Consider the following 26,417-nt stretch of genomic DNA (forward strand, 5'->3'; position numbering starts at 1 on the left):
TCGAACTCAGAGATCCGCCTGGCTCTGCCTCCTGAGTGCTGGGATTAAAGTGGTGTGCCACCACCGCCCGGCGAGATTAAAAATTTTAAATGTGCAAGAACCTTGCACCCAGAAGACCCGGATATCAACATCATCCACCGAGTTATGCGCTCCTGTCCGCCCGAGGCGAGCTGACAGCTTGGTGACAAGGAACTAAAGGAGTCAGCTGACTCGCCGCAGGAGTGCAAGGGTCCGTGCAAGCGCTTACCGCGACTGCGAGCCGGGCGCAAAGTGTCCCGGAACCAAAAGCGGGCGGCGAGGAGTCTGTCCGCCCGAGTTCGGGGAGGCGCTGGCATTCCGGGCGGCGCGCGGCTCCGCCCTCCACCCGCCTCCACGGTAAGTAGACCCGAGCCGGCGTGTGGGCTTGTGTAGTAATGCGGATCATTCGGGTGAGAGGAGGCCACAGCGTCCTGCCCTGGCCTGAGCGATGCTGAGAAGCTGCGCTACGCGCCTGCGCACTCTTGGGGCCCCGCCTGCGAAGCAGCCCGGAGTAGTGTGGGTGAGTCCTGGGACGCCGCAGCGGTCGGTGCGAGCAGGGTGACAGCCTGACCGAGGCTAAGCTAATACCGGCGCTTGGCTGTAACGGGGCGCAGGGGCTCTTCCACCCTGAGATTCGAGTCGGGAGGAACCAGAAGGGAACATAACTCAAGGTTGAAATAGGTCAGCAGGGATAGGACCGCCACTGCTACTGATATAATAAGGAAGGTTAGCAAGGTCACCCAGAAACACCATGAAAGAACCAGCCAATACAGAACCCTGGATAAGTGCATCAGGATCTAATCCTGTTGGTCTCTGATTCGTTATAACAAAATTGGGAAGAGGCTTCTGTCAGAATCAATTATGCCCTCTCTAGCCCATTTTCATCGTCTTAGAGGATGTTATAAGATTAAATGAGATCGTTTAGCATACCTGGAATGTAAGTCTTAATTCCCTGCCCTTATTTATGTCCCTACCTTGTTTCATTGATGTAGTCAGTACTTGTTGAGCTCCAACAATATTCCAGGCATAACTGGCCATTGATGGTAAGACATATTATAACAGATAAGTAAAAAGAAAAAACGGTTCCTCCAAAGGGGTTTCTGATCTCGCTTGGGAGAATGGGGTCAGTTTGCCAAATTCAAATGCCTGTATCCTTTGTGTCATTATAATAAATGACTAAGGAACAACAGAGAACAGCTCTGTGTTGAGCAAGAACCAAAAGAGAACTTTGGTTATTAGGTGACTGTGGCATCTCTCTAAAGCTAGACAGTGAGGGCTTGTATAGCTCAGTGATGGACACACACACAATTTCAAAAGAATAGTGTATGTATATTATTAACGTCATGCCCACTGGAAAAGAAAATGCACTGTGCTAAACTTACACAAATATGAATTAGTTTCTTTAATTACATGTTGGTGCCTGGCAGTCTGTGCTGAACACAATTAAGCATTAGTATTTACAGGCTTTATGTCTTTAAGAAGGCATAAAAAGTCATAACTTTTCTTGCAAGTCCAACTTTCATAAATGTATAACTAAAGATCAAGCGTGACCTTTCCTCTACTGAAAACAAAGGGTAATGATTATCTCTAGGGCCCATCCTTCATTCATGACTGTGCTATGAATTTACAAGTGCGTTTACTACAAGTAGCTCTTAGTTCTCACCTCTTTGAACTGAAAATTGAGTTGTTTCCTACCACATTGTCCATCTAAGATAACTCAACATACCTTGAAATTGGTAGTTCCACTCTCATTCTCTGTGATCCACACTTTCAAATTAAAAAAAAAAAAATGTCTTTTCCTTCTGACCATACCATCAAATCCACAGCCCTGGAACCATCCAAGACTCGTGTGCCTTCTCTTCCCTGAAATTAGTAACTCCCCATTCCCCTGGGTTCTAGTGCTGAATGTCATTTGTGTAAGCATTACAGCTCGGATGGAAAGGTTTCCTGGCAGCCAGAAGCCAAGGAATACCACAAAGTCACACTGCACAACAAACCTCACACAAGAGATTTATTGGGAGGGAAAAAAACCAGGAGGGTGACTGCCTCTGCTCCAACAGGAAACAGCAGCAAACTAAACAGGATGGAGGCCTTATAGAGAGCTTCTTGGGAAGGAGGTGGAACTTTCCAGGGTGGAGCTTTCCAGGGTGGAGAAAGGTGGGGTTTCATGTCTAGAGATGAAATCTTGGCTTTTTGCTCTGCAGTGTGGGGTCAGGGCCCAGCAGTTATGGCAGTTAGAATTTACTGTGGGTAGAACCTGGCAGTTAGAGGTCGGGGCATGGGGGGCGGGGCTGGCACCTTCAGTGGCTCGAGGGGCTTATATTCCCCTCTTTTTGTTTATTATTAATAAACAGGTCACCAGAAAAGTGGAGATATCATCATTAGACTACTTCCTGCTATGTCAGGGCATTGAGGTTCTTGGGGCAATCTTTTTTGGGTTTTTTGAGACAGAGTTTCTCTGCTTAGTTTTTTTGGTTCCTCTCCTGTATCTCGCTCTGTAGACCAGGCTGGCCTCAAACTCACAGAGACCCGCCTGCCTCTGCCTCCCGAGTGCTGGGATTAAAGCTGTGCGCCACCACCGCCCTCTTTGGGCAATCATGATCTTCATCAATTTAAACCTTTTCTTCTTATTCCTCTGTACCTACTTCAACTTTAGACCATAACCTACCTAGACCTTGATAACAAGTCTTTGGCCACTTTCCCTTTTTTTCTTACCATTTTAACTCCTCCTTTTCACTTGATAAAACTTTCTAAAAACTAATGTTGTTACTTTGCTAAAAGCTCATTATGGAAAAAGGCATTTCAAAACTCAAGTATCACCTTCATGATTTTTTTTACATGATTGCCTTTTATTTTAAAAAGAAGAAAAATAGTTTTTAAATTTCTGTGTGTTACCTCACGAATGTCTCATGTGTGGCAATGCCTACAGAGGCCAGAAGAGGGTGTTGGATCCCCTGGTACTGGAGTTACAGACAGTTGTGAGGCCATGTGGGTGCTGGGAATTGAACCTGGGTCCTTTGGAAGAGCAGCCAATGCTTTTAACCACTGAGCATCTCTCCAGCCCCATGATGGCCTCTTTAAGTAGCTTCATGCTAAGTAAAAACATTTGTGACATAATAGGCGTGATGTGCTAGTGATGTCCTTCTGTGTTATATAAATATATATAGTGTAAAGGATTTTATTATTACTGTAATTATATATTATGTTGTTTATAATATTTAAACGTGCATCTGTCTTTGTCCTTGTGCTACCTAAAATCACCTTTCACACTAATTTTTTTAAGCCATTGATTGACCTAGAAGGTTAGATTTAAGACCTGTGGTGTGATCCATCTTCTGTTTTGTCAACCACATCTTGCTGTGCCTCTCTCCTCTGCACTTTCTGTCCATGAAGGTGGAGATCCTAGCAGTTCTCCAGTGGGTCATGTAGTCATTTTATCCTCTGTGTCTTTGCTTAGTGTAGCCCTAGTTCTCACTTTTGTGGAGTCCACAAAGATTTCCTAGTGAGATCTGAGCTTGCTTTACCCAGCAGAGCTGCATTAGAGGATTGCTTGACCATGTGCATGGTTACCGGGTGTTTGGAAGGGCCTGGACATGGCTGTGTGGTGTGCCTTGCTCTAGCAAAGGGGAGGTGTTTTGCCCTGCCCCTTGGCATTCCTTTAAAAAGCCCTTTAGAAGAGACAGAAGGGACCAGTGGATAAGGATCCAGGCCCTCCCGAGTATCCTGTGTGTGGTGATATTGTGTTCCCCAATATATCATGCACCCTAATAAATTTATCTGTGGTCAGAAAGCAGAACAGCTACTAGACAGACATAGAGGCCAGAAAATGGTGGGACTCACACCTTTAATCCTATCACTTGGGAGGCAGAGATCCATCTGGATCTCTGTGAGTTCAAGGCCACTCTGGAAACAGTCAGGCATGGTGACTCACGCCTTTAATCCCAGGAAGTGATGGCAGAAAGCAGAAAGGTATACAATGTGTGAAAACCAGGAACTAGGGCTGGTTAAGCTTTTAGGCTTTTAGCAGCAGTTCAGTTGAGATTCTGGATGAGGACTCAGAAGTTTCCAGTCTGAGGAAACAGAATCGGCTGAGGAATTGGCGAGGTGAGGAAGCTGTGGCTTGTTCTGCTTCTCTGATCTTCCAGCATTCACCCCAATACCTGTCCCAGGTTTGTTTTTATTAATAAGACTTGTTAAGATTTGTGCTACACCTGTGTTTCTATCTGTCTCTCTCCCCTCTATCCTTCTATCTCAATATTCTCACTTCTCCCTCCTCAAGAGTACCCTGGAGTAAAAGTGGGAGTGGGTCTCCCACACACTTGCATGAACTTTAGCTGCAAGAAATCCCTTTGTTGATGTGTGTGGTTTGTTTGTTTGTTTTAAGTGTTCCCTGAAAGCACTTGTATCTATCTATGTGTGTAGTAATATTTCCCATATCTGAGGCTGTTAACACTTAAAGGCAGACCTGGGTCTTGTCTTTTTGTCTTTCCTGTCACTGGTATAAAAACAGGGCACCTGATAGAACTCAAGAAAATTTATTAGATTTTATTTAAAGGTTAAATAAATCAGACGGGACATGGTGGAACACACCTTTAATTCCAGCACTCAGGAAGAAGTAGGTGGAGCTCCATGAGATACTGTCTCAAAAAAAAAAAAAGGTTTAAATTAGGTAGGCAAGCCCAGGGAGTCAATCTGATTACTAAAGTCTTCAATTAACTGTATTTCATTAGCCCATAAAAGGATGTTAGACCTGATCAACTCGGGTTTCCTATTTAAGAGATCTGAGAGGGGACAAGACACTGCGAAGAAACGATGACCAAGGCAACCTATAGAAGAAGGTGTATATTGGGGGCTTACAGCTTCAGAGAGTGAGTTCATGACCATCATGGTAGGGAGCATGGCTGCAGGCAGGCAGGCGTGGTGCTGCAGGAGTAGCTGAGACCTTACATTCTTATCTGCAAGTAGGAGGCAAAGAGTGTTGACTGGGAATGGCATGAGCTTTAAAAGCCTCAAAGCCCTCCCTCATTGGCATACCTCCTCCAACAAGGCCACACCTCCTAATCTTTCCCAAATAGCTCCACCAACAGGGAACCAAACATTAAAATATATGAGCCTGTAAGGTCCATTCTCATTCAAACAACAATACTGCTCTTCCAGAGGACCCAAGTTCTGTTCCCAGCACCTCATGGGATGACTCACAACTGCCTGCAACTCTGACTCCAAGTGATCTAACGCTGTTTTCTGGCATCCACGGGCATCCACACATACATTGCCTCCACTCACACAGACACGTACATAGAAATAAGATAATTATATATATTTTTTTTAATGGTGGTACCTGGAGAAATGGCTCAGCAGCTAAGAATGCTCGCCACGTGAGCGTAAGGACTTGAGTTTGGATCCCAACACCCACGTAACAAGCTGAACATAGCCATCTGAGTGGGTAACACTGTGGCGGGTAGAGATAGGTGGGTACCCAGAGCGTTCTGGCACCAGCCTAGTTCCAGTTTCCATGAAAGATCCTGTCTCAGAGATATAAAGTGGAGAGCAAGAGAGCAGGATGTGGGACATCCTCCACATGTATGCCAAGCACACCCAAGCACACATGTGCACATACACCATACATACACACACATTTGGTGATACTAAGACTAAGAACATGAGAAAGATGGTGGCGCACGCCTTTACTCCCTGCACTCAGGAGGCAGAGGCAGGCGGATCTCTGTGAGTTCGAGGCCAGCCTGGTCTACAGAGCAAGTTCCAGGACAGACTCCAAAGCTACACAGATAAATCCTGTCTCAAAAAAACAAAACAAAACAAAAACAAAAACCACAAGAAAGTGAATACTAAGTAATTTTAAATGGCAGCACAGAAAAAATTTATTTCCCAGATTACAAGTATATTAAGGAAAATTATATTTGAAGAGCTTGGGGAAGGCACCAAAGGGCAATAGCAAGAGCTCTCACTCATACATGAAAACTAAAAAAGCTAATTTCATAGAAGCAGAGAGTACTGGTTGCTAGAGACTAGAAAGGGGAGAGACTAGTAAGGGGAGAGGGAATAGAGAGGCTGAATAACCAATAGCAAAATACAGGTACATAGGGGTGTAAGCACTACAGCACAGGTGGGTAGTTATAGTTTATAGCAATTTATTAGATATAGGTGTGTTTTTTCTTTAGCAGAGTCAAATTGGTGTCCTACCACTGAGCTGTGTCCCCAAGCCCTATTATATACTTGTGTGTCTGTGTGTGATGCATCCATCACATGCATACAGAGGCCAGGGCAGGCTGGCAGATGCCCTCCTTTATCACTCTGCATCTTATTTTTGCCTTAAGACAGAGTCTTTGATTGAGCTAGAAACTGGATATTTTGACTAGGCTGGCTGGCTAACAAGCTCTTGGGGATCTACCTATCTCCACATGCTCAGTGCTGGGTCACAGACACATTCAGCCATGGCCAGCTTCTATGGGTGCTAGGGATTTAAACTCAGGTCCTAATGCTTATAGACAAACCCCTCTTGCCCATTGAACTGTCTCCAAGCCATCTCCCTAAGCCCCTATTCTATAGTTTATAAAGGACTAAAAGAAAGACATTTGAAAGTTATAGCACCAAGAAATGTTAAATGTTTAAAGAGGTGAAAATGTGCCAGAAGTGATTGCACGCACCTTTAATGCCAGCACTTGGGAGACAGAGGTAGGTGGATCTCTGAGTTCAAGGCCAGCCTAGTTAGGCAAGGTTACATATAGTGAGACTCTATCCCAATATAAATAAATAAGAGAGACAGCAGAGACAGGGAGGGAGTGCTGTGCTTGCAAAATGCAAGCTGGGTAAAGGTACCTACTATCAATCCTCAAGACATGAATTTGATCCCTGGGACTCCCATGATGGAAGAAGAGAACTGATTCCTGCAAAGAGCTGGCAGGGTGTTGCACACACCTTTAATCCTAGCACTAGGGAGGCAGAGGCAGGCAGATCTCTGCAAGTTCAAGGCCAGCAGGGTCTACATAATGAATTCCAGGCCATCTGGGGCTTCGTTGTGAAACCTGGTCTCATAAATAAAGAAATTATAAGATTTTCGTGCTAGGCAAGATTGTACATGCCTGTAATCCCACATTTGGGAGGCAGGAAGATCACAAACTTTAGACCAGCTTGGGCTAAACACCCTGTTGCAAAAACAAAATAAGGTGAAACCTTTCTTCATTTTTGAGATTGTATTGTAATTACAACATTTCTCCCTTCCCTTTTACCCTCTAAGTCCTCTCATATACCCCTCTTCGCTCTCCTTTAAATTCAAAACCTCTTTTATCATCAATTGTTTTTGCATGCTTATATGTATTTATATATACATACATAATCTCAGATATAACTGTTGAGTCCGTATAATGGTGCTTGTATGTATGTTTTTAGCACTGACTGTTTGGGACTGGACAACCTACTGGTGTGCTCTTCCCTGGGAAGAACCACCTCTCCCTCCCATTGCCAGCTTTACTCAGTTGCCTGTAGTTCTTTGTGTAGGGTTGAAGCCTCTCAGGCTGTTCACTGTGTGGTTTATCATGTCCGTTGCTGTCATCCTTGTTCAGCTCACATTTGGGCAGTCATGTGGTAAGACATGTGGTGATATCTATTAGGAAACACAACCTCATGGCAAAGTCCTTGATCCTCTGGCTTTTACAATCGTTCCACCCCTTTAAAATTTTTAATGAAAAATTAAAAAGTAGATGACAACTTCAATGGGAATGGGCAGTATAAAAAGAGGGAAAAAAAACCTGCTGAATGAAGTTTACAACTTTGGAACTATGCAAGATTTTTGCTGCCAGAGGCTTGCTAGAAATATGTAAAATCAACTACCTAGCGGTGTAAATCAGGATGCAGTATGTGAATCAAAGAACTTGGAGGAAATACATTGATACTTTAACATAGTTTTGTTTAGAGAGAGAAATAATGTATAGAGCCTTCTGTCTTTCCCAGATTATCTAAACTGGGTTCTGAAGGGATGAGCTGATCAAAGAGGCATAGAAAATAAAGTTACTTATCCTGAGCTACAGGCAAAATGTGATTTCTGTTTGTTTCCTCGTGTCTAGTACCATAAAGTCAGGACTTCCCATTTATCTCCATGGAAGGGTTTTTGTTGTGGTGGTTGTTTTGTTTTCTTTACATTTATTTGTTTGTTTGTGAGTGGAAGTTGGGGGGCAACTTTGTGGACATTTTTGTTAGTTCTCTCCTCCCACCGTATAGGTGCCAGGGATCCAATTTAGGCCACCAGGCTTGGTGCAGACGCCTTTGCCCACTGAGTCATCTCACCAATCCAGTTTTTAATTTCATATAGTGCTAGAGACAGGTTCCTCTGGTTTTCCTATTGAACCAGGATTGGAGCCAACTCAGGACCAGCAGAAGCTGATTCTTCCATCAATGAGCACCACGTGGTGCTGTCAGGGGTGCAGTCCAAGTGATAACATACATTAATCAGAATGGATTGATAATGGTGACTAGAAATAGAAGGCCACATAGTTGATCCCTTCTATAACCTACACTGCCTGAGATTTCTACTGTCCTTTCCTGTCTGCTGTCTGTGAGCATCTGTTTTATGCCCCTTCATAGATCATACTCTGTCTTCCTAGTCCCCAACATTTCGGTTGTTGACTGGAATGGTGGCAATGCTCAGTGTTCCAGAGAAGCATCATGAGTGGAAGTCATAGTTACCATGACACCAGCCTCTCTTTTCGCAGCCTCCTCCTGTCCCTCTTGTATTCTTTCTTGTAATTAACTGTCATTTACTCCATGGTGCCATTTGTACACCAGGGATTGACTGTAGTATTTATCCTATTCCTTCATTTGCTTTATGGAAGCAGTCTCTGAGTTCTGCTTTATGATCTCATAATTCTCACTGAGTTACCCTAATACCCCAAACCCTCCATTTGCAATCATGGACATTACCATTCTCTTTCCTATTATGACTAAATCTGAGCATGTCACTCCCTGCTTAAATAATCTGAGAGTGCTGCAGAATATTTCAAACCAGTTAGCTTAACATTGAGGCTTTGCCTATACCTCTATATCCTTCTGCTCCTTCTCTTACACTGTGACATTGCCTAGCTTCTTCCAGACCTTAATTTCATCATCTGTAAAAATGGGGATAATAGTTAGTTCCTATTGCATAAAACCCTTCAAAACTGTTTTGTGCCTCTTTTACGTTTGCCCACATTGATTTTGTTTTGTTGTTGTGGCTTGTTTGTTCAGTTTTGTTTTTACATACACTACTCTTTCCAGATAGCTAGTTTCTACTTATCAATATTCGTGTCAAAGAGCCAAATGCTGAACCAAATCCTACCATTCCCTTGTGTTCCGACTTCCCATGTGTCACAGTCAGGGTCTCTGTTGCTATGAAGAGACACCACGACCACAGCAACTCTTCTAAAGAAATAAAACATTTCACTGGGGTGAACAGTAAGTTCAAAGGTTCAGTTCATTTTTGTCATGGTGGGGAACATGGAGATGTATAGGCAGACATGGTGCTGGCAAAGTTGCTGAGAGTCCTACACCTTGCAGGCAACAGGAAATGGTCTGAGACACTAGGTGGTATCCTGAGTATAGGAGACCTCAAAGCCCACCCACAGTGACACACTTCCTCCAACAAGGCCATACCCATTCCAACAAAGCCACACATCTGTGAGGTTATGGAGGCCAATTGCATTCAAACTACCACACCGTGTGCATCTCACCCGTCCATTTCTCTGTCTCTGGTGACTGGCTCACCTGGGCTAAATGTTATCTCTGCCAGTAACTAGCTGGGAGAAGTTGGACAAATCACTGCCCTTTGTCGTTCTCTCATTTCCATGAAGGGATGTAGGACAAATGAGCTCAGACGTTCCCAGCCATGTTGAAGTAATCATCTTCTAGCAGTGAGAAAAAACAGCATGGTAGCCTTAGGAAGTTGTAGAAAATAGGAAATAGTATATATGTCCTGTTCTTTTTTTCTTGTCTCTGTCTTTTAGAGGTTATTTTCTTCTGAGAAAGTCATTCACAAGGACTATGGTCTCCCGAACCCCAGCTGGAGCAAGGACCTAAGACTCCTCTTTGACCAGTTCATGAAGAAATGTGAAGATGGTTCCTGGAAACGTTTGCCTTCGTACAGACAAAATCCTGTTCAAACCTTTAAAGAATTTCAAACCCGTTTTGTTGGTAAGAACAGCCACTTTCCTGTAAATAATATTTGAACATCAATGTAAAGTGTAACAAACTGAAGCACTAATTATTACTTAAAGCGAAGTAAGAGCCAGACATGGTAATTCTTCCATGTCTAGAATTCCTCTCAGTAGGCTGAGGCAGGAAGATCATGAGCTCAAAGCCAGCTGGGGTCACATAGCAAGTTCATGACCATCTTGGGCTACATAGTAAGACCCTTTTTCAGGGTGGTGAGGAAGGAAAAAAGGGGGTGATGGGAAGCAAGGAGGGATTGAAGGGGAGAGAAAGGAAGGAAGGGAAATGGGAAGGAGATTAGGGAGAGGGGAAAGAAGAAGAAAATAGTACTGGGGCTCTGTTGTCCCTAGTTTTTTTGTTTGTTTGTTTGTTTTGTTTTGTTTTTTTCCAAGACAGGGTTTCTCTGTGTAGCTTTGCGCCTTTCCTGGAACTCACTCTGTAGCCCACGCTGGCCTTGAACTCACAGAGATCCACCTGGCTCTGCCTTCCAAGTACTGGGGTTAAAGGCGTGCGCCACCACAGCCCGGCCATCCCTAGTTTTATAGGCAAGAAATCTCACTAAATTCTGTGGATTGTGGGAGAACATAATACATATTATCAAAAATAAGATAATCCCAACCTGGCATCTTGAAGCTGATATCAACAATCTTTCTCTTTATCTCAAAATCTAGCTCCTTCTCTTTGAGAAGATCAGAACACTTGAATTACCCTCTGTCATAGTGAGGGTTACTATTGCTATGAGGAAACACCATGACCAAAAGCAAGCTGGGGAGGAAAGGGTTTATCTGGCTTACACTTCCACATTGTAGTCCAGCACTGAAGGAAGTCAGCACAGGAACTCAAGTGGGCCTGGAACCTGGAGGCAGGAGCAGAGGCCATGGGAGGGGTGCTGCCTATTGGCTTGCTCCCAATGGCTTGCCAGTCTGTTTTCCTGTAGAACCACCAGCCCAGGGGTGGCATCATCCATGATGGGCTGGGCCTTCCCCCATCAATCACTAATTAAGAAAATGCCTTACAGCCAGATCTCAGAGAGGCATTTCTGCAATTGAGGCTCCCTCCTCTCTGATGACTCTAGCTTGTGACAAGTTGACATAATAGCTTGTGTCAAGTTCACATAAACTAGCCAGCACACCCTCTAGTCTCTCAGACTTTAAGCCCAAAGACAACCTACCGCATACCCAATACTCACAAATTACACTTCCCATCATTCTGGGGTTTTTTGTTTGTTTGTTTGTTTTATTTTTTAACATACTTTATATTAAATAACTATTTTAGTTAATTCTTTGAGAGTTTTATACAATATTTGATGACTTCTAATTAGCCCTTAATGTTTCTTGACAGCCTGTCTCCTGTTTTCCTAGTCTGTTGACTCTCCTGCTCTTCTGGATGCTGCTCCTGACTTTCTACTCACACCTCTAATGCTTTCCCATCTCACTCTCAGCAGGTCTTGCTCCCTCTTTCACTAATAAAAGCCAGCAGAAGAGCCTTTCCAAGCTCTCACCACCTCTTGTCCCCTCCTCTCTATACCTGAGTTTGATCTGCTTCTATGCTGCATGAATGAACTAACCATGAAGAAGGGTCTCTGTGCACCCTCTTCACTTCCCTTGGCCTGCCCGTGACGTTGCTCCCTAACTCAAACGTGGTGATTTATTGGGATGAACTAGTTGTTTCTAATTCAGGATAATGGGGTAAATTCACATCTGCCAGGAAAACTTTAAAGTCGATTTAAACCAGATTTATGCCCAGAAGAATTTCTGTCTGCACCTCACTTTTTCACTCAGTTTCCTAGCATTTATATGCTGTATTCACTAATTCCCGTGTGTGTTGGTACTTTGTTTTTTTTACTCTGTCCATGTATGTTTACATGTATGTGTTTGCTGTTCTAGAGAGTTTATGTTCTGTTATATTCTGTTCAGGTTTTTCTCGGTTTTGTTTTAGTTTGTTTTGAGACAGGGTTTCATGAAGTCCAGACTGGCCTCAAACTCACCAAGTAGCCTTGAACTTCTAATCTTTCTGCTTCTACCTCCCAAGTGCCAACATTACAGTCATGCACTACCACACCCTGTCTTATGTGCTGCTGAGGCTTGGGAACCCAGGCCTTTGTGCCCACAGGGCAAGCACTCTGCTAATTAAACATCCTTAGTCACTGTACTGTTTCTGGTGACCTTTCCATTCCTGCCTTGGGCATTTTGACCAGTTCTCCATCCACATATGATTTTATCGGGGTACGGGGATTAGTTCTGTTGAGGCGTTTTTCTTATATCTGTTTTTTGCCCTCCTGTCTCCATACCCCTGTTTCTTCACAGACCCCGGGTCTGTTACGAAAGAAGAACAAATGTCAAAGGCCCAACAGTTCAGCAGAAGCTTAGAGGAAGGCCTGGGCTTTGAGTATGTGTTGTTCTATAATAAAGGGGAGAAGAGGATGGTTTGCTTGTTTCAAGGAGGTCTTCACCTGCAAGGGGTACCTGGGTAAGTACTGTCCTAGCAGCATGGAGCTGAGAGAATTTTATTCTCACATATCCAGGGACTACAAAGACAACATTAAAATGGCAATACAGATACATATTTATTGATACTAAAAGATGTTTATAACATACTATTGAATATTATCTATATTGGTTAAATTTTAAAATTTTAACATAATATTAAATGATGTATATAATATATTATTATAGGACGAAGAGCAACAGAGTATAATGAACACATTTACAGTGGTTTGGCTATGACTTGATAGTAGTACTTAAGGTTTCTTCCCTCTATTTATCTTCACTTACTAAACTTTAAAGATTCCTTTTATTGTTACTTTAAACTCTGTGTGTGTGTGTGTGTGTGTGTGTGTGTGTGTGTGTGTGCGCGCGCGAGCGCGCGCACATGCGCACGCACGTGCGCATGCGCACACATGAGCACAGGTGCCCAAGGAATCTGGAGGTGTCAGATCCACCTGGAGCTGGAGATGCAGGTGGTTGTAAACCACCCAACATGGGTACTGGGAACTGAATTTGGGTGCTCTTAACTGCTAAGCCAGGACTCCAGCCTCACTTTGTAAACTTTTAAACAAGGAATATGTATATATACAAGCATAATATTTCTTTCAATTAAATTTTAGCTTTTTCATGCTGTAATACGATTTTCTACTAAGCTCCAGTTTTATTTACAAGTATCTATGAACAAAGTTAAGGATGTGGCTATTATTTAACATTAATTACACTGAACATGAGGTAAATGTTATAAGACACTTGAATAACTGATATCTTGAGAGGCTATTTCCTGAACTTCTGAAACGTTCTCTTCTGCCGCCACTGTGACTAGATATGTTCACGGAGGTGCCATTGCAACCATGATTGATATCACTACTGGCATGTGTGCACTTGCAGAGGGAGTTGCCATGACTGCCAACCTCAACATCGACTATAAAAAGTAAGTCTGTGATCATTCTCCTTATGTTCCAAGTCAGATTCTCCAGCAGCAGATCCTGAGTCAAGGCCTATGTCTGTTACTATCAAGGAAGTGCTCCCAAAGGACTAGCGAGGGAGGTGGAGAAGCGTGGGAGTGAAGGAGCCACCAGGCCTGAGCACTCAAAGATCTGTAAGGAGCAGCGTCAGCCAGACTGCACAAAGAAATTAGGGGAGAGAAATTCATGCTTCAAAATCATCCCTTCCATCAGCAAGGAAGCTGGAATCTATGCCAGTTATGGATGGGGGCTGCACTGGCTCTCTGTGTTTGAGAAAAGCATCATCTAGGGAAATAATTTATCTTTATTTCTTATTGATTTGTATATATGTGAGAGAAGGTACGTGCCATGTTGTATAGAGAGTCGGAGGACAACCTGTAGGAGTCAGCTGTCTTCCTTCTAACATGTAGATCCCACGGAGTAAACACAAGCCATCAGGCTCAGCAGCAAGTGCCCCAACTAGCTGAGCATCTCATGGGCCTGTGGAAGTGCTTTTTAAAAAAATTCAGTAAGATCTAGATGGAGCCCAAATATTCCCTACATGTTAAAAAAAAAAAAAAGGAAAAGATTTCTCATAACATATTTCTCATAACACAGAGAAATAGAATGGAAATAAGATGAGTTTGATATGCATCAAAAGCAAAGTTCATTCAGCATGATCTTCACCATCCAGCTATAGTCCTACACCAAACAACAGAATAGCTTCTAGCAAGGAATGAAGAATGAACTGTAGGTCAGAAAAAGAGTGTTAGGACAAAGGCTTCAAAATAGGAAGTCTCCAAGGGAGGTTTTAATAGAATGTGTAAGTTACTAAACATCTCTACATTTCACAAAAGCCACGTTACTTGAGCACTAGTTCTTGGGAACCTTGCCTCACAGATTGTAGTTTCTTGTCTGTAAATAATACTTAGGTGGTTTGTACTAAGGTTATCCTATAGAAAAGTTGATTTCAAAGGTCAGCAAACATTTTCTGTTAATATTTTATATTGTGGTCTGTGACACAGCTTTTCAACCCAGCCATGGAAGCACAGAAGCAGCTACAGATAGTGAATAAGGATAGCTGTGTTCCAGTAAAACTTCATCTATAAAAAGCAGTCGCCAGTGGGCTGTAGTTTGCCAAACCCTGGACTGTTTACCCAGAAGAGGTCCAGTTAGAAAAGAGACAGAGCTACTTGTCCTCTTTTGTAGTTCTCTCTGTCCCTTACCTTCCCTCAAATAAAAACAGAGATTTGTGCTGGGTGGTGGCACACCTTTAATCCCAGCACACGGGAGGCAGAGCCAGGTGGATCTCTGTGAGTTGGAGGCCAGCCTGGTCTACAGAGTGAGAGATCCAGGACAAGCACCAAAACTACACGGAGAAACCCAGTCTTGAAAAGAAAGAAAAAAAAAAGAAAAGAAAAGAAACAGAGACTTGCTATTCTAATTTCTTCCTCTCTAGTGGCCAATAATGGTAACTTCAAATTAAAATTATACAAGATTGAAATTTATCATCTAAAAACAGTCAGGAAAGGGTGTCCTAAGCCCCTCAGGCTCCCACAGATGTGGCTCTACATCCGTTCTTTTGCATATAAATAGCAATTTTTCATTTGTTAAAGAGACTGTATTTTGTCCATTGTGTATTCTTGACACCCTTGTCAAGGATCAACTGTCTGTGAGATTGGGGAGATTACTCAGTTGGTAAAGTTATTGCTGTGCATGCATGAGGGTCTGAGCTCAGAACCCCAGCACCCACTTTTTAATAGTTAAAAATGACTGCAGTTAGAGTGCTGGGGAGGAGAAGGGGGGAAGATTCCTGGGGCTTGCTGACCAGACAGTCTAGCAAGGCAGTGAACTCTAGGTTCAGTAAGACCCTGGCTCAAAATATGAAATAGAGAGTGGCTGAGAAAGACACCAGACAGTGACCTCCGTTTCCTTCATGCAGTCACTCACACTCAAATATGTACACCACACAGGAACAGTAGACTGTATCTGAATGGGTTTGCTTCTGAACCTTTTGTTCTGTTCCATTGATTTATATATCTATCTTTATGCCAATACTGTGTTTTGTTACTCTGGTCTTGTAATGTATTCTGAGATCAAGAAATACTATACTCCAGCTTTCTTCTTTTCTCAAGATTTCTCTAATGGGATTGGTTTTGTTCCCACACAAGTCACAGAATTGCCTTTTTAATTCTACCAAAAAAAAAATGCCACTGGAATTTTATGAGGGTTGCAGCCTTTTTACTTGTAAAAAGCAAAACCTCACCTTAGCCATCTCAATTTCTAGCAGCCAATCTATTTGAGCTGTTCCCTTGTACATTGAGATGGACGAAACAGCTCAGAACTGGTGGAGCTGAAAGGGCCGTGTCTGAGCCTACAACCACCTCATGACATAGCAGGCCAGAAGCTCTCCATTGGACTTCCTGATTTTATGTGGCAAAAAAAGAGATACTCAAGGACATTCTTCCTTCAACATGAGCATAGTCTGCATCAAATGCATACATACATGCATACATAAGTGTGAGTATCAGGCTGGAGAGAGAGCTCAGCAGTTACACCCATGCTGGGTAGCTCACAACCACCAGGGGCTCTGACATCCTCTTTTGGCCTCCATAGGCACCTTTACATACATAGCATATACACTTATATAGACATATACACAGAAATACAAGATAAAAGTAAATTTTTAAAAAGCTTTAAAAAGTATCAGCAAAAACAATAAATAATAAGTTTAGATCCTCAATGACTTTAGATATCTTTATGGGATAATCAAATACATACTACCGTGTAAGATTCTTAAAGAAAATAAAAGAAAAAAAATCACAAAAAAGAGAAAATATAAAGAAACTAAAGATTATTAATTAGATTTACTGTGGAATTTAATAGAATTCTTATGTAAAGGTGTAATTATTTAAAAACAACAAAGAGGCTATTTAAGTGCAACTGAAAGTGACCAGAAATATAGAGCTAAAGAAATTACTGTATAGACACAATGCCCATGAAGTTCAAAAACTTTTCTTTGAATCTATTTAGAAATTCAAGCCAGGTGATGGTGATGCACAGCTTTAATCCCAGTACTCAGAAGGCACAGATCTCTAAGTTCAAGGCCAGCCTGGTCTACAGAGTGAGTTCCAGGATAGCCAGGGCTACACAGAGAAACTCTGTCTCAAAAAAAAAAAAAAAAACCAAAAGGAAGGAAGGAAGACTCAAAACCACGGCCCCGAGCTTTCTTTTCATTTTCCTGTTGTAACTGCCTCACCTTGTGGCATGTCTGTGTATCACTGCCACATGAAGGTTCTGAAAGCGAATGCTTCATGCTCGGGAAACCCCTCTTTGATGCTAGCCCACTACAGTGACTTAAAGCAGAGCTTTGCTCCTCCTCCTCAAAGAAAAGAAGAATGGGTGGAGGCACCCTAGCCCTATCGCTTTTTTTACCCTAATGATTTACGTTCTGTTCCTTCTCTACCTTTCAGGAGTTCAGATCAGTGGGTAGCAGCTGGCTTCACACTCAGGAAGCTTGCTCCTCTGAAATGTACAATTAAATCCTGCCCTGTGTTTTCAATGAAAATTAACTTACGTCCTTTGTAATCTCGTGGTTTTTATAATCACTTCTCACTACAAGATAGTTCCTTCTTGGTTAAGATTTATTCCAGATTCCATTCTAGAATGAAAGAACAACACAAATCCACAGAAAATACAGTAACTGTCCATCAGGATAAATAACATTAAGTCTGTACAGCTATCCTAGAGAAGTTATAGAGCTCTTAAAAGCATCAGAGACAAAAGAGCATCCCTAAGAGAGCTGTTTTGGAAGCAAGAGGGCGCCATTATCCTAGCAAAAAACCTCCCCACAGCAGAAGAGACTCAGCAGTGAACTAGGCCAGTCTAGAACCACGCTCCCAGCATGCTGAAGGTCAGAGGGCAAAGTCAAGTTTTCATTGAACCAAAACTTGAGAAAGGTTATGGAAAAATAGGACAATGTCCATGGAACCTATCGAAGACTGCCACGAAGGAAGCAAGGAACGCAGTGACAGAGTGACCAGAAGCAGAGTGGCAGCAAAGGCAGTGAGCAGATAAATGGTGCCTGTGCAGAGCATGGGTCTCAGCTGCAAGATGGACATCTGCATCCCGGAGAACAGCAAGAAGCTGAAACAATGACAGAGTTGGGGAGAAGGCGAACAGAATCCCTTGTGTTTTTCAGTAGGGAGGAGATTAAAATGAGTGATCATTAATAGAGAAAGCAGGAGAAAAGGACAAAGAGGAAAAAAATCAGTTTTTAAAACAAGGGGGGGGGAGTTCAGAAATGTGAATCAAATAGGAAGCAAAGTAAGACAGTGCAGCAAGAAGTCAGGATACTGACTGACCAGACCGTCGTCCAACACAGGTCATAAAACTGAGTCTAAGTAAAAAGCTGAGAAATATGTGAGACATTTGTAAGTTTTTTGTTTGTTTTTGCTTTTAGAACAAGAACTCTCTATATGGCCCTGGCTGGTCTAGGATACCATATATAGACCAGGCTGGCCTTGAACTCACAAAGATCCTCCAGCCTCTGTCTCCTGAGTGCTGGGATCAAAGTTGGCACCACTGTACCTAGCCTGATACAGAAAAGTTTTAAAGAAAGGAAAAATACGTGAGACAAAAGCCAACCAGAAGAAAACTGAGGTCAACAAAAATCAATTTGTACCTAAAATAAGCAGTAGTAGGTACAGAGAAAACAGCTCCAAAATAATCAGTCTGGGCGTGGCAGGAATAGCTCCTACCTTAGCAAGGCAGGAGAGAACTCCCAAAGTTGTCCTCCGACCTCCCTTGCCAGCATTCCTGGTGAAACATACACGTCTGCCCTTACACATTTAACACATATAAAATAAGTAGATAAACAAATAAAGAAGTTGGGGGGGCTGGGTAGATGGGTCAGAGGTTAAGAGCACTTACTGTTCTTTCAGAGGATCCGAGTTCAGTTCCCAGCACTCACATTAGGTAGTTACTATCTGTAGCTCCAGGTCCAGGGGATCTAATGTCCTTTTCTGGCCTCTCTGGGGAATTGCACTCACCTGCACATACTATCACACAGATAAATGAACATAATTTTAAGATCTTAAAAAGAAACTTTAAAAATAATGAAAAAGAGATGCTGAACAGGTAAGAACCCAGGGCCTTGACAAATTTGGATAGACACCAAAAGAAGAGCAAAGCCTGATGACCCCGTATCAACGGGGTCAGGAAAAGCTAATGGAATGGAATGTTAAAAGGTAATGGGAGGGAAGCCTGGGCCACGGGGCAACCACAGTGACAACTTCCTTGTGTCTTAGAGTCCTTTAATCCACATGGTGGTGCTGTAGGAACAGAGGACATTTCCATGTTCTACCTTTTGCATCGACCAACAGAACTCTGACCTTCAAAGAAAGTTCTTTTTCATTGTGGTACTCTAGCTCCAGGAGTCCCCAGATGACTAGCCACTAGTCACCTGTAGCTTTTTTAATCTAAGTATAAGTTAATTAAAAGGAAATAAATTGTAAGACTCAGTTTCTCATTTATACTAGCCACATTTCAGGTGATCAGTAGGCACATGTAACTACCACATTGGACAGCTCAGCTCTGGGACCTTTATATCATCATAGCACTGGCTTAGAATAATAAGGCTGTCACCAGACAAGTACTCTAAAAAGAAGTAGATAAGAAAATTGTTAATTACATGTATGTATTCATTATGTCTAGAGCGGGGTACAGGTGTACCATAGCATGCATGTGGAGGTCAGGGGCCAACTTGTAGTTCTCCCTCCACCATGCAGGTCCCAGGGATTGAACTCAGGCCATCAGGCTTGGCTGCAAGAGTCTTTACCTGCTGAGCCATCTAACTGTCCCAGGAAATTTTGAAAATAGCAGAGACACTGACAAGGACTATTCCATGGGTTTTCACTTCTTTCTGCTACAGCATCAGACTAGGCTCTGGATCTCCAAATGGGAAAGTCTGCCAAAACAGAGCTGGAATCCCTAGTGATCTCTGAACTGAAGCCCAGAAGAGCAGTCTGGGACCATATGCCCAGGAGTGTGGGGAGAAGGAAGCCAGAGGGAGAGGAGACACTGTTGGTGTCCGAGCCCTTAAGGAACGGGCCAGCTAAGTGGTCAGCACTCACTAGCATAGGGTATGTATCCACCCTGCTGTGACCTGATGGCCTTTTTCCCCCTTCTGCAGACCTATCCCCCTTTGTTCTGTTGTGGTGGTAAACAGCAAACTTAGTAAGACGGAAGGAAGGAAACTTTTTATTTCCTGTGATATCCAGAGTATTGATGAGAAGACTTTATACACATCGGCAACAGGTGAGAAGCTGCACTGTCTCCGGGAGGTTGGCCTGAGTTAGGGTTTGGAGTTGGGTTGGGTTTGAGTGTTTGTTTGAGACAAACTTTCATGTAGCCTGGGATGGCCTTGAAGTTGTTATGCAGCAAAGGATGACCCTGAGCTGGTCTTCCCGCCTCTACGTCCTGAGTATTAGAATGACAAGCTTGAATCACCCCGCCACACCTGGCTTAGGTTGGTTGGGTATTGGTTTTTTGTGGGGGGCTTTTGGGGGGCGGGAACTGGGGGTGTCAGGGGTGTCAGTGCTGGATCAAACCCCAAGGCTTTGTACATAGTAGGCAAGCACCCTGTCACTGAACTAAGTACCCAGCCCCATGGCTAAGGACATTCTTACCTACTGCTAGTGAAGGACCTATTTGCCAATATCCATTCCAAATGGAGGTGAGATAACATTTGATCTAATTCAGAACTGTATCTCATAGGTAACATAGAGGGTTCTATGGTTAAAATATTGGTGCATCCCTCACTTCAACTGCAAAAGAATGAGCAAAGCTTTGACTCACTTCAGTGGAAAACTGGCTAAAGAACTACAGTTCTTCCCTAATGTATGCCATAAAAAGACTGTAGACTGGTTTAGTACCATAGGCAAAAGTGAGGAAAGTCTGAGGTGAAGCAAGCTCATTAACATACACTGGGTGAGAACCACAGGGGTCAGGGCAGAAGTCCTTCCATTTCTTCCCTCCCCTCCCCTTCCCTTGCACTTGCCTCCTTCCTCTCCTCCCTCCCTGTATTTACTCTTAGAGCCATTATGTAGACTTGATGTGGTAATTCCAGGGACATGGAGACCCACACACATACCAGGAAGAGCAGCAACAGTGGCCAGCAGCATCAGAGTCTGGACAGGATAAGGAGGGTATATGCACGAGGGAGTAGCCCACCACAGGGTGCCAGAGCCCAAGGAAGGTGTCCCTGGAGCATGGCAGCGGCAATGGGAGCAGGCTCACTCTGACACACAGTCATAAGTAGGGAAAAGTAACAGTAAATCCTGTGGTTGCATGGGAGACACTCACTGGACATGTGTGTTTCCCCAATCTGTTGTTCTTTCAAATAGTATAATACCTTTTGAAAAATCATGTTATGCATACTTTGCTAAGTTATTCTCTAATAGTTTAGAGAGAGAGATACCTTTGTGCCAATCTCACAATTTTTCTATAAGCTTGAAATTGTTTCAGAGTAAAAAAAAAAATATGAAATGGAAGGAAAGGCAAATGTCTACAGATTATTTGCATGTGCATAGACCAGCTCTTGAAAGGTGACTGGGTGACTGTTCTGGAAAGGGGACTGGGTGGGCAGTTCTCTGTAGGTGCTTTGTACGTCCTGAGAGTAAAGACACAGGAAATGATTACCAGGAATGAAACTGAATTTTTTGGGTCACAAACTTAAAAGAAGCCCAATTAAAAAAAAAAAAAAAAGAATTCAACATTTGGTATAAACATGAAAACTTAGTTAGGATGTGAAAAGAAACCACACTTTATTTCTGCTGACTTAGAGATGCAGGTTCCTTCCGCTGAGATCTCTATAGGCAGCTTGCCAGAAATCTCACCTAGAAATGTCTCCTGTTTGTGCTTTGAGCAATGCATCCAACGGGGACTTTGCAGGGCCCTGGAAGCCTCAGCTTCAGATGCATACATCACTTACACAGCACTAGTTACACTTTCAGTTTTTATTTAGTGCACCTCAGATGTACATGTTTATACTAATCATAATTCTTGAGTTATGACATGATCCTCACTGGTATATAACTGTTCATCTTTTATTTATTCATCTACTAAACCTAATAATAAATAATACCCTAGGGCCTACCACCAAACAGGAACCAGACTCTTACTATATTTTATCTCTACATAACTGCTGTCCTCATCTTTTCTTCCTGCTTAATGATAACTCTGATCTTGAATTTAATAGCTTGCATTATTTTGTAACTTCTAGTTTTTATTTTTTAAATTTCCTTAAGGATGGTTGAGCATGCATGGTGTGGGGGCACACACCTTTAGCCCCAGCAATCAGAGGCAGGCGGATCTCTGTGATTTTGAGGCCAGCCTGGTCTACAGAGTGAGTTCCAAGACAGCTAGGGCTACACAGAGAAACCCTGTCTCAAAATAGTTGAGTAAAATGGTTCATACCCATAATCCCTGCATTAGGGAGTCTGAGGCAGGGGGATTGTGAGTTTGAGGCCAGCATGAGCTATTATAGTAAGACTCTCCCTCAAAAAAGAAAAGAATAGCATACATCTAAGGGAAGTATTCTTTAGTTGTTCATTTTTTAACTTTGTAGAAAAGAGATTTTGGCGGGTGACTTTTTCTGGGTTTGGTTTTCACTGAATTGTATGTTGCTGAGATTCATCCACGTTCTGGGCTCTGTTCTCTTATTTCTGCTTCTGAGTAATACTCCATGAGCCACCCACTGCATTGACGTGCTTGTCTGATCTTGGGCTCTGCTCCTGCCCCTGCTGTGTGTCCTTGCTGGTGTCCTCCGCAAGGCAGGAGCGTGGCATCTGCTCAGCAGCGGAGTTTCTGACTGTCGGGTGTGTCGGTGCCCAGCAGCGGAGTTTCTGGCTGTCGGGTGTGTCGGTGCCCAGCAGCGGAGTTTCTGTCTGGTGTGTCGGTGCCCAGCAGCGGAGTTTCTGACTGTCGGGTGTGTCGGTGCCCAGCAGCGGAGTTTCTGACTGTCGGGTGTGTCGGTGCCAGCAGCAGAGTTTCTGTCTGGTGTGTCGGTGCCCAGCAGCGGAGTTTCTGACTGTCTGGTGTGTCGGTGCCCAGCAGCGGAGTTTCTGTCTGGTGTGTCGGTGCCCAGCAGCGGAGTTTCTGACTGTCTGGTGTGTCGGTGCCCAGCAGCGGAGTTTCTGACTGTCGGGTGTGTCGGTGCCCAGCAGCAGAGTTTCTGACTGACTGTCGGGTGTGTCGGTGCCCAGCAGCGGAGTTTCTGGCTGTCTGTCAGGTGTGTCGGTGCCCAGCAGCGGAGTTTCTGTCTGGTGTGTCGGTGCCCAGCAGCGGAGTTTCTGACTGTCCAGTGTGTTAGTGCCCAGCAGCGGAGTTTCTGACTGTCCAGTGTGTTAGTGCCCAGCAGCGGAGTTTCTGACTGTCGGGTGTGTCGGTGCCCAGCAGCGGAGTTTCTGACTGTCGGGTGTGTCGGTGCCCAGCAGCGGAGTTTCTGGCTGTCTGTCGGGTGTGTCGGTGCCCAGCAGCGGAGTTTCTGGCTGTCTGTCGGGTGTGTCGGTGCTCAGCTGTGCACAGGAGCCCACCTCGTCCTCAGAAGCTGCCCCCAAGTGTACGACACTCTTTTGATCCCTGTCTTCTCTAGCAGTTGACAGTCAGCTTTCTCAATTTTTTTACTAATAAAAAGTTTTTAAATGGAATCTTTTTTTGCCCCTTTTGAGACAAGGTCTCATTATGTAGACCAGGCTGGCCTCAAACTCACAGAGCTCCGCCTGCCTCTGCCTCCCAAATGCTAGGATTAAAGGTCTACCTCACCATGCCTGACTAAAATAAGATCTTAATGTCATTTAGATTTTCATTTCCAAGGTAACCTATAGAGTTCTTCATATGTTCACTGGCCATATTTGTTTCCCATTCTGTGAAATTCCCATTGGTTTGTCTTTCCTTTTTTCTTGTTTTTACAAATTTGTAGGAATTCTTTAGTTAGTTTAGGTTAAGCCTGTGTTGGCTAAGTAGAAACTACATACATCTTTCAGTGTGGACGATGGTTTTATTTGCTTTAAAGCATCTCTTTTTCATGCCAATGTAGTCACGTTTAGTATTTTTTCCCTTTTCAAACCCTGTTTAAGAAATCCACCTTTAGCCAGGCAGTGGTGGCACGAGCCTTTAATCCTAGCACTCAGGAGGCAGAGCCAGGCAGATCTCTGTGAGTTCGAGGCCAGCCTGGTCTACAGAGTGAGACTCAGGACAGGCACCAAAACTACACAGAGAAACTCTGTCTTGGAAAAAAAAAAAATCCACTTTCTCCCTAAGTGTCAGCTTTTCACAAGAACAATGGGTAAGGGAGCAGGAAGATGGCATTAGTGGTCTGAATCCACAGTCAGTTTGCAGCTCCATTCCAAGTCTAGATTGCTTCTGTTACTGTGGTAAAAACTCTCAAAACGCTCTGACCAAATACAGTGTAGAGAAAGAAAAAGTTTATTTCAGCTTACACTTCAGGTCACAGTCCACCAATGAGGGAAGTCAGGACAAGAACTCAGGACAGAAACCATAGAGGTCTCTGTAAGCAGGCTCATGCCTAGCCTTAGACAGCCCAGAGCTACCTGCTTCCATAGACCAATCTGATACGAGCAATCCCTCAATTGAGACACCCTTCTCGGGCACCAAGACTGTCAGGTTGACAGTTAAAACTTATTAGCACGCTCACTAAACCTTCCTTATCAGTTGACTGAGTTGTAAACTTATTCTCATTTTCCTGGCTTCCTCTTGATAGAAGTATTTATGAATCATGAAGTAGTAGAGGACCTGGAAGAGGTGAGGGAAGGTAATGACTTTGACAATCAAAAGTTGATTGATTGATTTTTGAGACAGGGTCTATCTAGCTGGCATGGAACTCACTCCGTAGACCAAGCTGGCTTTGAACTCAGAGAGATCCACCTGCCTCTGCCTTCCATGTCCTGGTATTAAATGTTCGCACCACCACCCCCAGCCAAAAGTTGGTTCTTATGTTTTCTGAGAAATGAGAGTAGAAAGATAGAGATACAAGAAATCCCTTTCTAGTGTCCTCCTGCTTGGTCTCATCAAATGGAAAACAGTTGACTTACAATCATCTGTTGTTTTGTTGGTTTAGCTTTATTTATAAAGCTGGATCCTGACAAACGTTTGACATAACAGAACTTCTGGTCAAGTCCACACTGTTCTGCATGAGGTCCTCCTCCAGAAGCGGCACCTATCTCCACTCCTGTCCCAGCTGCTGAATCCCCAGGAGAAAGCCTGGCTCACAGACCCTTCAGGACAGCCTCTGAAATACAGGGCTGCAGGAATTGTCCACCTTGCAGACTTTTTCATAAGAAGCACTCCCTGAGAGAGTCTCAGCGGTCATCTGTATCCCTAGGACAGATCTGTGGTCCTGAAATGTGAACAGACTTCAGAGCTAACAAGAACAGCACCTGCTCCACTGCAGACGGCAGAAAGAAGACTGTATTGAAACTTTTCCTGCAAACATGGAAGTGGAGTGGGGTGTGTGGAGTGTACATGTACAAAAGCACGTACTGTGTGTGTACTGTGTGTTACAAAGGGTGTTTGCTGTATGTGAACAGACATCTTTCTGGCCATAGTAGGGAACACAGCTCCTTGCTATGGGGATGGATGCCACATCTGTCGTCTGGGATCCTAGAGATTAAACCGTTGTTCGTTTTTACCTCGGCCTGTGCTATTGTACCTTACAGCACTGTGGTTTGTCATGACTGGAAGAAGGCTCTGTTAGCTCTCAGGGCCGATAATACAGAACTACAAGCTAGGTGGTTTAAAACAACAAAACTTCACTGTCTTAGTTCACTGGCCCAGAGGCCGGAAGTCTAGTTAAAGTATTAAGAAAACCTTGCTCCTTCTGAAGGTCCTGGGTGGAAACTGTTTCCCATGTCTCTCCTGGCCTCTACCAAAGAAGCCTCCATCATTCCTTGGTTTTCAGACACAGCATGATTTCCCATCTTCTGTTGTTCCTGTATCCAAATTTCCCTTTGAAAAGGTTTATTTCTCTCCCTCCCTCCCTCCCCTCTTTCTCTCTCTCTCTCTCTCCCTCTCCCTTTCTCTCTCCCTCTCCCTCTCTCCCTCTCTCCCTCTCTCTCTCTTTGTGTTTGTGTGTGTGTATGTGTTCAGGTGCTCAAATAAATTGGGAGAGTAATGTGCTAGAAAACATATTTGCTTCTTGTTTTTACGTTTATTTGTATATTAGGGGGGGCATATATGTGCCATGTATGTGTAGAGGTCAGAGGACAGCTTGAGGGGGTTGGCCCTCTCCTTCTAATATGTGGGTCCCAAGGATTGAACTCAGGTCATCAGAGTTAGTGGCAAGCACCTTTATCTGCTGGCCCATCTCTCTAGTCATCATTTTTTATTTGGGTTTTTGTTGTTGTTGTGGGGTTTTTTGTTTTGCTTTGAGATGGGGCCTGGGAGCCGGGCGGTGGTGGCGAACGCCTTTAATCCCAGCACTCGGGAGGCAGAGCCAGGCGGATCTCTGTGAGTTCGAGGCCAGCCTGGGCTACCAAGTGAGCTCCAGGAAAGGCGCAAAGCTACGCAGAGAAACCCTGTCTCGAAAACCAAAAAAAAAAAAAAAAAAAAAGAGATGGGGCCTGGATCTTTCTAAGTAGACCAGGTTGGCCTAGAACTCACAGAGATCCACTTGCCTTTGCCTCTGCCTCTGCCTCCAAATGTTGGGGCTAAGGATGCTTGTCACCACAGCAGGCTTAGCCACTGTATTTTA

The 26,417-nt window shown here is 43.7% G+C and overlaps 1 protein-coding gene across 1 annotated transcript; it reads left to right on the top strand.

Moving 5' to 3' along the window:
• The first annotated feature begins 256 nt into the window (after positions 1–256).
• Them4 (thioesterase superfamily member 4) lies at positions 257–25,850 on the top strand. Its single transcript, XM_028857428.2, has 6 exons — positions 257–538; positions 10,011–10,197; positions 12,522–12,684; positions 13,525–13,632; positions 19,839–19,963; positions 24,786–25,850. Exons 1-6 carry the CDS (start codon positions 467–469, stop codon positions 24,824–24,826), a joined length of 696 nt encoding a protein of 231 aa, XP_028713261.1. The 5' UTR covers positions 257–466; the 3' UTR covers positions 24,827–25,850.
• The last annotated feature ends 567 nt before the right edge of the window (positions 25,851–26,417 follow it).

Source organism: Peromyscus leucopus, chromosome 6 (genome assembly GCF_004664715.2).
Source record: "Peromyscus leucopus breed LL Stock chromosome 6, UCI_PerLeu_2.1, whole genome shotgun sequence".
Classification (NCBI taxonomy): domain Eukaryota; kingdom Metazoa; phylum Chordata; class Mammalia; order Rodentia; family Cricetidae; genus Peromyscus; species Peromyscus leucopus.

What these genes read in the sequence shown, in the direction of transcription:
- Them4 (XM_028857428.2), top strand. Translation starts at nt 467, where the DNA reads ATGCTGAGAAGCTGCGCTACGCGCCTGCGCACTCTTGGGGCCCCGCCT. An exon ending in CACCTGCAAGGGGTACCTGG is followed by an intron (nt 12,685 to 13,524) that starts GTAAGTACTGTC and finishes CACTGTGACTAG; the next exon opens with ATATGTTCACGGAGGTGCCA. An exon ending in CTCAACATCGACTATAAAAA is followed by an intron (nt 13,633 to 19,838) that starts GTAAGTCTGTGA and finishes CCCCTTCTGCAG; the next exon opens with ACCTATCCCCCTTTGTTCTG.